This window comes from Capra hircus, chromosome 15 (genome assembly GCF_001704415.2).
Source record: "Capra hircus breed San Clemente chromosome 15, ASM170441v1, whole genome shotgun sequence".
Lineage (NCBI taxonomy): Eukaryota > Metazoa > Chordata > Mammalia > Artiodactyla > Bovidae > Capra > Capra hircus.
Window position 1 is genome coordinate 31541607 of NC_030822.1, and position 12798 is coordinate 31554404.

Consider the following 12798-nt stretch of genomic DNA (forward strand, 5'->3'; position numbering starts at 1 on the left):
TAATTAACAGATATATACTATTTATAAAAAAGATAAACAATAAGGACCTACTGTATAGCACAGGGAACTATATTCAATGTCTTGTAATAACCTGTAATGGAAAAGAATCTGAAAAAGAATATATGTGTGTGTTTGTGTGTGGGTATAACTGAATCACTTTGCTGTACCCTTGAAATTAACAGCTTTTCAAATCAACTACACTCTTTGAAAAATAAAAGAAAACTAAAGCAAAGGGACTTGTGCCCATGTAGACTTGCAGAGTGGAGGGCACCGTGGAGCTGTCTGGGTGTTTGTTGCTCCCCTCCAGCTCGTCATGATCCACGCTGGTGGTGGCTGACTTTGTCTATATCAGCCTGTCCCACTCCGGTGCTCCTAGAGGACAGAGGCATAGCTCTAGTGCTCAGCACACACAGGACGCCTTCAGGAAATGTGTGATAAGTGGATGGTGTGGTGATCAGGCCTGGTAGAAGCCTGAAAAAAAAGACTTCCCGGGCCAGTTTAAGGGCAGGGACATGACCTGGGTTTACTAAGGTAGGGAGTGAGGGAATCATTTAGGGGATGAGTGGACAGAAAAGGAGACAACGAGCCAGAAAACACTGTGTCATGAGAATGGGATAGCAAATCTTGGCTTGGTGTGGCTTGAAAGCCTGGAAGATATTTGAGATGCTCACTTCCTTAGCCCTTCCCTCTGCCTTCCTGCCTTCAAATGGACTCCTGCTTGTTTCCACACAGGGTTTCATCAGACTAGACATGTCTGAATTCCAGGAGCGGCATGAGGTGAGTGAGAGTTCTTGGTGAAGTGTGGTTTGGAGAGCCTGTTAACATGACTCTGCCTTAGTATTTTGATGTGACTTGTCATTCAAGCCTGAGATAATTACAGCAGCCTTGGAATTTGTCCTTTGGGGACATACGTACACAGTGGGGTCCCTGATCTGTTTTGCATAAGATTTGCTCTGAAAAATAAACACAGAAGAGATCCAGCTGCTCTCCTATCACAGCAGGATTTCTTCCACCCCAAGAGATAACCTTACCTTGTTGAAACAGGCAGTCTTAACAGTATACAAAGCCAGCTTACCGTGCATGCCCCATATTGGAAACTGAAAGGATGGAAAGGCCTTCCTAACTTAATTCTTTCCTTCCACTAGGTGGCCAAGTTCATCGGGTCCCCACCAGGCTACATTGGCCACGAGGAGGGTGGCCAGCTGACCAAGAAGCTGAAGCAGTGCCCCAATGCCGTGGTGCTCTTTGATGAGGTAGACAAAGCCCACCCAGATGTGCTCACCATCATGCTGCAGCTGTTTGATGAGGTGAGTCAGCTTGGGCTGGGTTTGGCCGGGGGACACCTGTAGGTATGAGGGGGCTATGAGCAGCAGGACCTGTGGATCCAGAGTCAGTCATTCATCAAGTTCCTGCTTCCTCATGTGTACATTCAGTCAGTTAGCAGATGTGGCTTCACCCCTTCTCTGGACCAGGGCCCAGACTGGGCACTCCAGGAAAAACAAGCACGGCCCAAAAGTTGAAATGTTGTGGCTGCCCAGGGTCCCTTTTAGAGAGACAGAACGGGGCAGAAGTGCCAGGAGAGAGTGAGACCTGAATTTTTAGTTCTAGCTCAGCTCCATCTCTAGGAACCTCATGTGAAAAACAGGGAGGCTGGATCCAGTAAGCTCCAAGAGTCTTTCTCACTCAGACGGCTCCTACTCCTTCCTTCCATCGTCTTCACCAGTTCTTCAAAATGTTAGTGGTGTTACTGCTGTCTGTGACCATTGCAGTGATGGTGGAATGGTGGTGCCCTGGCTTATGGAGCGTTCTTCTCCTGAACAGCTCCCGGCTCATCACAAACAAGAACAGTCTCCCTCTCAACTGACCGAGGAACAGCTTCCTTTTATTCAGCACAGTCTATGTAGTAGGCTTGTGCTAAAGACATTGCAGACTTTATTGCTAATCATCACAATAGCCAGGCAAGGTAGAAACCTTTTATAACAGATGTAGAAACAAGTTCAAGAGGTTGTAAATGACTTGCCCAAGGCCGCAGAGCTACTGTACAGAGGAGCCAGAAAAGGTCTCAAGATACGTCTGGTCCCAGAGCGCAGGTCTCCCCGTTGTACCTCTCCTTATCTTGAGCAGGGGAGGGAGGGCTTACTGTCAGGGGAGGGGCTGACATCCACCTGTTCCAGGTGAGGCCTTCCTTCTGCTCCCATGCAGAGGCTGTGTTAGCCAGCACATGGGCAGACCAAGTCCAGCCGCCTTTCCACTCAGCCCCATCCAGCCCTGGGAAAATGGAAAGGGGTTTGCTTCCCGAAATGTTACAGATTCGCTGATGAGATACAGGAATGGATACCCCTGGACCAAATAGCACACCAGGTACCAAGCCAGCCAGAGCCAGGTCCAAATGTCCCCACAGCTGCTCACTCACTGTCCGCCCCTCCGAGCCCAGCATCCTTGGCTGCCCCAGTTTTATTGCCCTCTTCCTAGGCTCTTATCTGCTCCCTATCCTGAGAACTCCTACTGAGCAATGAAGGCCAGTCCTTCAAAGGTCACATATTCTGTTTCCCACACCTGTGCTCTGATACTCCCCCCACTCTATTCTAGACTGTTAATGGGATTCAGGTACACAGCTTATGGACCAGACCCAAACCTGCCCTCTGGGAGCTCCCTGCCTATCAGGTAGAAAAGAGATGCGATAAAGTTGGCATTTTTGTACTTTATGTGCAAGGCACTGTTTTATGAACTCCTTTAATCTTCCCAATAATCATATGAAGATAGTCATTATTACTACCTCAGTGTGACAAATGTAGAGATAAAGTGAGATAACTGATTCATCCATGGTCACACAGCTGGGAAGAGGAAATCGAGAGTTTGAACCCAGGCACTCCAGTTCTAGAACGCACAGCTTAAATAATAACTCCCAGACACCTTGTCTCTCTCCAGGCATTCTCAGAGCCCCCAGCACCAGGGGAAACACCCCATCGACTAACTTAATTCAGTATGTTAGGGTTGGCAGTAGACAGCTTGTGTGCAGGTGCAGAGGTGTGAGGCAGCCTGCTCCATCCAGAGGACTACAGCCTTTCAGTAATTGCCTGACTGTGAGGGAGGGTGAGAACAGAATGGTGGAGGTAGATGGGTGAGATAGACAGGGGCACGTTAGAATCCCAGGCAGAGGAGTGTGGATTTATTTGTTGGAGAGGAAGAAGCCTTCAAAGACTTTAGGCAAGAGAAAAGCATGATCGGATTTTCCTTTTATAAAGCTCCTGTAGGCAGCAGTGAGCAAATGGACTAGAAGGAAGAAGAGGGACCAGCAAGGAGACTGTTGAAGAGCCCAGGTGAGGGCTGGGGAGACCTGCTCTACAGCAGGGCCATTGGATGGAGAGAACTCCCAAGTGAGGAGACAGGGAGGTGACAGGAGTGACCAGCGGAAGTGTCTCTGGCCTGGGTGGCCCATGGGTTCTGCTGCTATCAGCTGAGGCAGGGAACTCAGCGGGGTGAGCAACAGACTGAGGAAGGTGAGGAGCTAAGGTTTGGAAGTGTTGAAAATGAAATGACTGGGGTACTGCCAGATGGAGATGTCTAGGAAGTTGCTTGTCTGGAGTGCAAGAGAGGTCTGCGCCAAAAGGAGACTCAGGAGTGCTTCAGCACAGAAAGAGTAACAAGCCACAGGAACGGACGAGCTCTCTCACCTGGTGAGTCTGGTGAGCAGAGGGAATTGCCAGAGAGTAGGAGGCAAACGAGAAGAGTGTGGTTTAGTGCAGGCAGGCAGAGGGGAAACAGGCAGAACAGACACAGCCCCTGCCTCAGTGCTCAGGGGTGAGGGGGAGACAGGCAGCAAAAAGCCGTTCAGCCACTGTGGTGAGTGCTGCCGTAGGATCAGTAGGACTAAGGGGCATAGAGAAGTGCGTCCCCCACCTCAGAGCCACCCATCCCAGATCTCCCAAGCTTAGGCCCAGAAAAGTGGGAGCCCTACCAAAGCTCTCACCAAGCAGAGGTAATGCAGCTCACTTCCCAGTTGACCCCAGACTTACAGCATAGGGCAGAAGTCCCAGGAAGCCCACTCTCTGCGCCTCCCTTCCAGGACAGAAATGGGGGCCAGAGGGGGAGCAGCCCCTGTGACCCTGCAGTGAGCATTGGCACCTCACCCGCATGCGTGCACTCCAGCTGGGAGGCGGGTCAGCCACAGCTCCCTCTTTGGAACACATTTTGTTGCCAAGGACTCGGAGGAGGAGGTGCAAACACTGAAAGTCACCCTTGGGTCAGTCATGCACTGCACCTGCTCCCCTTGCCCACCCGGGACCCATCCTCAGGCCCCGTTATGAGCAGAGCTTTGATCTCTCAGAACGAAATGGCCGCCGGTTATTGCTCTGGCCAGTACAGCCGTGTGTGCGCTCAGTCCTCAGGGATGAGCACTGCGAACACAGCGGGGTCATCCGCGCGCACTTGGGCACATCACGCACGAATGCAGACCTGGTCCCCAAAACTAGGACTGCCCTCAGTGGATCTGTCGTGTTGTATCTCGTAGGCAGGGAGTGAAGTGGGGAGCTCATGGCCAAGCTCAGGAACATCTACTTGTATCCTTCCTTCTCCTCTTCCCACTCAAGGCTGGGACGGGGGAGTGACCAGGACTGGATCTCAAGGTCCCCTTTGAATAGACACCCTTGGAGCTAACACTTCCTGAGAGGCCTGTGCCACGAGCCAGGGTAAAGTGAGGCAGAAAAGCACTTGGTACCATGCCCAGTACACAGTAGGTGCTCAGTTAATGCTATGCCTTTCTTTTTTACCTCTGAGCGCTAGGGCTAGTCTGCCTTTGCATCTGCTTCAGAAGCAAGGGCTGACCTTGAGTGAGGCCCTCGCCACCAGGGGAAGGAACATACTTAAGAAGGAATGGTTGCCTGAGGCCGGGGCAGGGCCCCCGCAGGCTGTCAGTGACCTCTCCCTAGAGCCATGCTCTCAGAATTGGCAGGAGCTATGCTTTGTCTGCAACCCCGGTGAATTCCCAAGAAGGTCTACCTCTCCCCACACCTGACCCAGTAGCTTAGCTTCTCTCCAGTCAGGATCAAAGAATGCAAACTGAATTTAGAAGAACTCTTGAGAAGTTTTTATTTAGGAAAGAAAATTTCATGAAGCCTCCTTTATCCCACACTGTTGGTATGGCCCCAGGAGCCTGGTATACAGTGAAAGACAGGGGTGCTGGGGTGAGACCATTCAGTAGAGTCTCAGCTGGACTGTGTTCCAGCTGTGAGACCTTGTACAAACTAAGCTCTTTGGAGCCTTAGTTTCTTTGTAGGGGTGGTGAGGATTCAGTGTGCAAGCAAGTGCTGAGGACTACAGGCACTGTTCTAAGACCTGGTGAGAACAAGACCCAGACCCTGCCCTCACAGAGGCACCCAGCAGGGCCCCAGGGGTGGCCGTGGGTGCCCATCACAGCAGATTCCACCAGTTCCTCTCAGCAGGGCACTGAGTATTGCTTTCATATGTCATTGTTGTTTTAGTTGCTAAGTCATGTCCAACATTTCTGCAACCCTGTGGACTGTGGCCCACCAGGCTTCTCTGTCCATGGGATTTCCCAGGCAAGAATACTCGAGTGGGTTGCCATTTTCTTTCCAAGGGATCTTCCCAACCCAGATCAAACTCACATCTCCTGTGTTGGCAGGCGGATTCTTTTCCACTGAGCCACGAGGAAAGCCCCTATGCTTCCTTACAAATGACTGCAGAGTGCCGTTGTACCATGAGAGCCTTGAGGTTTGCTGAGTGGGCAGAGTTCCTCGCCTCAAGCTGAGTGGCCCCGGACAGCTACACTCTCCTAGTTCTTCTGTCTCTTCCCTTTATTGTTGCCCCTTTTCTCTTTCCTTGGTGCATTTGTGTCTAGTAAAGATGTTTTCTTCTGTGTCACTTCTAGAAAAAAAACGAAAGATTCCAAGGCAACTTCCCACGTTGATTAAAGGAAGAACATTATTTTTTATCCTAGGCCAGAGGATGGCTCTAAAGATGCAGAGATTATACCTGTTTCAGTTCATTTATCTGGCCTTCACAGTGGCCCTGTAGAATACGCTCTGACCTCCTATAGCAGCCTGGCCTTTCCTTTATCATAATGTCTAACCCACTGAATTCTGACTGCTTGTTTCCTGGCCTCACTCCTCTAGACTGCAGCGTGTCAGGCTCAGTGAGTCCCCAGTGCCCCAACACAGAGCTCCACCCACAGCAGGCCTCCAGGAGAGTGTGTTGGATGGCTGCTTATACAGTCAGACTGGCTTCTGGGTGCCCTGAGAGATGCCAGGCAGCAGATGCAGTCTCACCTTGTGGCTCTCCAGCAGGTGAGCACTGAAACCAAGGTGTGAGAACAGTGCTCAGAGACCCCAGAGAAGGGAGCGCCGACTGCAAGGGGGAGAGGGTTCTGGAGAGACCTCCTGGAAGAGGTGCCCAGCCTTACCGCTCCCTGACCATGCAGTTGCTGCTCCTTCCCAGGGCCGGCTGACAGATGGAAAAGGCAAGACCATCGACTGCAAGGACGCCATCTTCATCATGACCTCGAACGTGGCCAGCGACGAGATAGCACAGCATGCGCTGCAGCTAAGGCAGGAAGCTTTGGAGATGAGCCGTAACCGGATCGCCGAGAACCTTGGTATGGCATGTGGCCTGTGCTCTCTGGGCAAACAGTCAAGTGACACAGCTGCCACACTGCTCCGGGGGAAGGATGGAATTGGGGTCCCAGGGACAGATGAAGGTCCCGGCTGGCATCTCTCCCTCACTGGCCCTGACTAGACACCAAGCACCCAACTAGATAGTGGAGGGAGGCCGACAGACAGTGCCCCTACTTCCGCAAGAAAGCCCCAGGCCTCTCAGGTGACAGGAGGGCTCCAGACAGAGGCAGGGACAGAGCCACCCCAAGGTGTGGGGCCAGGAGGAGGCCATGGTCTCAGGGGACTGAAGGGATATGCACTTAACAGGGAGGGACACTTTGGTGCAGCAAGGGGATGGCAGGTCGGAAACCTGGAGGTGGGCACGGGTGGGCCCTGGAAAGTTCTGGAAAGGGGAGTGTGTCAGGGTGGACACTGCGTCTATCAGCCTTCTGTCTAGGATTGAACTCTCTAGCCCCCTTCTTACAACTTGGGACTCAAGTCTCGGTCCTGACTCCTCTTCTCTCTCCTCCCTGCCTTCATGCAATTCCTACCACACATGAGCACTAGAAGGGCCTGGGAAGTATGCAATCCAGTCGTCTGATTGTGCAGGTGATGAGAAGGCCGAAGCCCAGAGCTTCTGAGATGTTGACCAGGATCACACAGACTGTCAGGGGCAAGACCAGGCTCTTGTCATGGAGCCAAGGTGCAGCACAGCTCCCAAAGGTCCCAGGTGTAGGGAGCAGGCAGTTTATGTTTCTGTCTCCACAGGGGACGTCCAGATCAGTGACAAGATCACCATCTCAAAGAACTTCAAGGAAAACGTGATTCGCCCCATCCTAAAAGTAAGAGTTCCTTGTCCTTCTTGCTGGAGCCTCGAGTTGGAGGGGATCACCTTAGCCATCATGAAGATGTGGAAGCCCTCCCACCTGTATCTTCCCCAGTAGGGTCCACTAACTCCTTTACCCACTCTGGGTCACTAAGCTCACCTCATCCCTAACCTGGCCCTGCAGGCTCACTTCCGGAGAGATGAGTTTCTGGGACGAATCAATGAGATCGTCTACTTCCTCCCCTTCTGCCACTCGGAGCTCATCCAACTTGTCAACAAGGAGTTGAATTTCTGGGCCAAGAGAGTAAGAGCAGGGACTGCCCGTGGGTGGGGGCGGAACATCTAGGAAGCCCTGGGCCACATGCAGACATGCTGCTGTCTGACCTGTCCCAGGCCAAGCAAAGGCACAACATCACACTGCTCTGGGACCGTGAGGTGGCGGATGTGTTGGTTGAAGGCTACAACGTACACTATGGCGCCCGCTCCATCAAGCATGAGGTGAGCCCTGAGAGAAGTGAGGCACCTCCACACCTCCCTCCCTGGTGCCCCTAGACCCATTTGCTGCGCTCCCAGCCTGTCCAGGCAGGCTGGGGTTTTCCTTACCCAGAGCAGACGCCCCTTCAGAACCAAAAACAATATAATCAAATAAAACCGCTGTCCAAGAGGGTAAATGAGTTTGAACTCCTACCAGTGTCAGGGAACTGGGGCTGGGAACCTCAGAAATTGATTGTACTGACTTGTTAGTACCATCCTGCAAGCTCATGTTGTTAGCCCTTTGCAGATGAAAAAACTGAAGCTTTGAGTAAGTACTTGCCCAGGCAGCAAGTGACAGAGCTGGGCCTCCAGGCTTTGGCAATGATGACAGCTTCCCCTACCGCCTGCAGGTGGAGCGCCGAGTGGTGAACCAGCTGGCGGCTGCCTATGAGCAGGACCTGCTGCCGGGGGGCTGCACCCTGCGCATCACTGTGGAGGACTCAGACAAGCAGCTGCTCAAGAGTCCTGAACTGCCCTCACCCCAGGCCGAGAGGCGTCCCCCAAAGCTGCGACTGGAGATCATTGATAAGGACAGCAAGACCCGCAAATTGGACATCCAGGCACCACTCCACCCTGAGAAGGTGTGCCACACCCTCTAGCGTCTACCTACCTGCCCACACGTGCCCTCAACACCCAATAAAGCCCCCTTGGCTGTGGCGTGGTGACCGACCTACCTTCCCCTCCTGCTTCTCACCCCTCTCCATCCAGCCTAAGGCCTGTTACCTCCTCACAGCCCCTGGAAGATGCCTTCTCAGCCCCACCCCAGCCCCTTCGTTGTGGGCCCCACGTGTGCTCTCAGGTCTCTGGGAGGGGAGCTGCTCCTCTGCCCGCTTTACAGCAGGGAGAAGAGGGAGGTCCCTCATCTCTGTCCTTCAGCGTGATCCTCATGTCCCGGAGCCTCTGGAACTTTATCATGTTTTCTGGAAACTCAGAAGTATGGCAACTGAGAACTGATCTGGCTGGAAGAAGACAGAGACCAGGCTGTGACCTGCTACCCTCTGCTGGCTCTCATGCTGCTGGGTCCCCAGAATGTCTCCACAGGGAGCAGAGAAGTCAGAGGCCCAGACACAGAGCTTCTGCATTTAAGCCATTGCTTCCTCTTTCCCATGCCCTAGAATTCCAAGGGGAAGGGACTCTCGGAACCCTTCCCCCTTCCACTGCCGTATCATAGCTACTATTCCTCCCTGCCCCACGTTCAGGAGTCAGACCAGACCACGTCTCTCCAGCCTTGGAACTAGGCCAGCATAGGGCATCTTTAGGAAGAAGGCTGGGTACTACCCTACCCTACACGGTGTCTGGACAGAAGCACCAAATGACCAAGCAAGCTCAACTCTGCGGGGCCTCCTGCAGGTGACCAACAACATAGACAGTGGAGAACTGTAGGGGGATCCTTGGGTCGGGGTGTACCCAGATGGCCATGGAGTCTTCCTCAGCCCCGTCTATACCATGGTCCTAGCTAAGTGAACATGGGATAGACAGCTCCCTCGTGCAGTCTGCATGTTAGTCACTAAGCAGAGGGACTGCACACCATCCGCCAAGGCTTTCCACACACCAGGCGTGTTCAGCCTCAGCTTAATATGCAGGGCACAGCAAGGCTTGGTACATACATCCTTGGGAACCATCTGCAGTAGCCACCATTGAGGACCATGCCATCAGCCTCCTCTGAAGGGCCACTTTGGAAACCCTCCTTTGGTGTCAGAAAGTCTCTTCCAGGAAGCAGAAAATGGGGACAGGAATCACAGTCCCTCAGGTGATGGGGGAATATCATAACACGGCAGGTGTGGGGCAGCCGGAAGCTGGGACATGGGCTCCAGCAGATGCTGCAGCAGGCATCGTCCAGCCCCTCAGGAGCTGTCTGCCGCTCTGTACCTCAGCGACTGCCACTCTTTATTAGTAGCAGTTTTGTTGTTCTTGTTCTGAAATAATTTTAGACTTACAGGAAATGACCACAATTGTAGAGTTCCATGTACCCTTCACCAACTTCACCAACCATCTGTTAAAAATTATTAAATTATAATTATTAGAACCAGGAAATTAACATGATATGGTACTATTAGCTAATCTCTAGGCATTCAGATTTTGCCATTTTTCCCACTGCTGTCCTTTTCCTGGTCCAGAATCCAGTCTAGGATCCCGTGTTGCCTCTTGTTGTGTTTCCTTTATCTCCTTCAACCTGTGACAGTTCATCCTTCTTTGCCTTTTATGACCTTGACACTTTTGAAATCTCCAGGTCAGTTAAATTTGTAGAGTCTCTCTCAATTTGGGTTTGTCTGCTGTTTTCACATGCTAGATTGAGGGTCTCCATTTTGGTCAAGATTAGCCCTCAAGTGATGCTATGCCCATCCTTATAACTCAGAGCAGGGGGTACATGCTCAGGTTGTGTATACCAGTTTCTCTACTGTAAGATTACCAATTTTCCCTTTGAAATGAATAAGAATCTCATGGAAAGATGGAAACTGTACAAATGTCTTATTTATCCATAGAATTTTGCCCATTGATTTTAGCATCCATCTTGTAAATGTAAACGCGTTAGTCACTCCGTCGTGTCTGACTCTTTGTGACGCTATGGACTGTAGCCCGCCAGGCTCCTATGTCCTTGGGATTCTCCAAGCAAGAATACTGGAGTGGGTTGCCATTTCCTTCTCCAGGGGATCTTCCCAACTGGCTCTTGCTTTTAACAAACATTAATATTATATTTGCCTAATGATGACATTGTTTTCTTATTCCATCTATATGTATTAATTGGTATTCTTCTGTAAGGAACAGCTGTCTCTTTTCTCCCATTTATTTATTCAATAATTTACCTATGAGTAAAACTAATGAATGTTTGTTTTAGTCTATGGGTTGTAGCCTACTAATAGAGTATATTTCATTGCTCATATGGCCTAGATTTAGCCATTGGGAGCTCTCAAGTTGGCTCCTGTGTTGTTTCAATGTTGCCCCATCATTTTTTTAGTATTACCTTATTTTCTGACGCCACAAGGTGTTCCAAAGTTACTTGGACTTTTCTTGTCCCAGCCCTGACTTCAGCCATTTCTCTAAGCAACTCCTGATTCTTCTTATCTGAGAATGGTACTTAGAAACCAAGGTGGTATATTCAGTGCCCCTGAAGTGTCATTGCTTCTAGACCTTTTCAGCACACAAAGCTAGGAAATAAATAAACGTGTATATGTTAATACATGTGTCACACACAACTGAATTTATTACTGTATCTGTCCATCTGTATATTATTAAAAACGATGAGTCCATATTGATGCCTATGGTTCTAACCACAGGGCCTGTGACTTGCTGTTATTATTAGCACTTTACAGTTCATTCTCTGCTTCTTCCTCTCCTGCTATCTCTGTTTCTTCTCTCATTCTGTTTTCTGTTCAGACTCCCATAGAGGATCTAATTCAGTCAGTCAGTGACCATCCCATGTAGAGCACTCCTGTTGGCTAAAGTTCTTATGCCCGGCTGCCAGTCTCTTGGTTCAGTCAGCTGTGGCCAGGACCAGCAGACATGTAACTGAAAACCAGATAGCTTTTATACAGGAAAACCGAATGACCACCTTTCTGAGAAGAGAATAAGGGACAGAGCAGACCCTCCCGATTCTGAGAAGCTTGAGTATCACTTCTAGAGACTCAGCTAGACCTTGTAGGTGATGTTGGACCCCTGCCTTATACTTTCATAGCATCCTCAACAGTACTTAGCTCAGTTGCATTACTTGTTCTTTGTTTGCCTTTGTCATTAGAGTGTAAGATCCGCAAGGGCAGATACCCAGTTCTACTCACTGTCCTGTTCATAGAAGCTGACACAGAGCCATCACATGATGGCTGCTCCAGGTGTTTGGATGGGTGGGTAGGCCCTGCAGCAAGCACAGATCTTCACAGTGAGGCCTATGAACAGCTGAAATAAATAGGTATATGTATTTGCTCACATATACATAAAGTAATTTTAGAAGAGACAATAATTGGGTAGAGAGGAAACAGCAATGGAAGGGTAAATTAACTATTTTTTTATAATTTTAAATTGAATTTTGAACCTTTATTAATGTATTACCTGTTCACAATTATAAAATACTAAGAATAAATTTAACAAAAAAGGAAAATCATACTGAAGGGCATAGAACATGATCTGACAAATGAAAAGACATCATTCTTGGAAAGAACCTATATAATTAATAAACAATTCAGAACTACTGTTTTCTGAGTCTAGGAGATACAAGTAGTGACCTGTTAGTTACTTCAGTTCCACCTGGAGAGTGTGCAAACTAGAGGATAAGTAAATGTAACTACTATCACTGTATACCCTAAATAGAATCGTAAGAGAATGGAAAGAGACGCATTGGTACCTGTTTCTGGACTGCACAGACTGTATGTGACTCCGGAGAAAAGGAGAAAGTGGTGGGAAATGCTAGAGAGGCAAGTATCCTGACTTCACAGTGCCTTGAATGCCATACTAAGGGAATGAAACAGCCATATTGGTATTTTTAAAAGAACCTTTTCATTGCAGTATGCAGAATGTTTTGGGGTGACTTCTAACCAATAGACAACAGAGTAGTCCCAGGCAAACTTCCTTCCCACATCAAATATAGAAATATTGAATATTATGTAGCCAAAAAAATGTTTGACACACAATTGAACTTGAAACTGAAAATGGGAAGTCCCAAGGTGCCAGAAATGAATGGGAACCCAGAAGTCAGAGGATGTGTGAGTCAAGGTCAAAGAGTTTATCGAGACTGGGGAATCTACCTATTGGCTGAGTGCTGGGCCTTCACCACTGAAACAGGAGTCTCAAAGGACCACTTCCTTGTGAAATGAAGACCAGAAAAACACTGCTCCTTAACCT

General features: G+C 49.8%; 1 protein-coding gene across 3 annotated transcripts in view; it reads left to right on the plus strand.

Annotated features, from left to right (window-relative positions):
• CLPB (ClpB homolog, mitochondrial AAA ATPase chaperonin) overlaps window positions 1-12149 on the plus strand; it is a 143060-nt gene extending 130911 nt beyond the window's left edge. For 2 of the 3 annotated variants that reach the window (XM_013969731.2, XM_013969732.2), the window contains 7 exons: window positions 733-777; window positions 1146-1307; window positions 6454-6610; window positions 7377-7450; window positions 7619-7738; window positions 7828-7932; window positions 8319-12149. In XM_013969731.2, coding sequence (XP_013825185.2) covers window positions 733-777; window positions 1146-1307; window positions 6454-6610; window positions 7377-7450; window positions 7619-7738; window positions 7828-7932; window positions 8319-8567 — 912 coding nt within the window. In that variant the 3' untranslated portion in view covers window positions 8568-12149. The remainder of the gene's footprint in view (window positions 1-732; window positions 778-1145; window positions 1308-6453; window positions 6611-7376; window positions 7451-7618; window positions 7739-7827; window positions 7933-8318) is intronic. The other variant, XM_018059407.1, reaches the window with a different exon arrangement.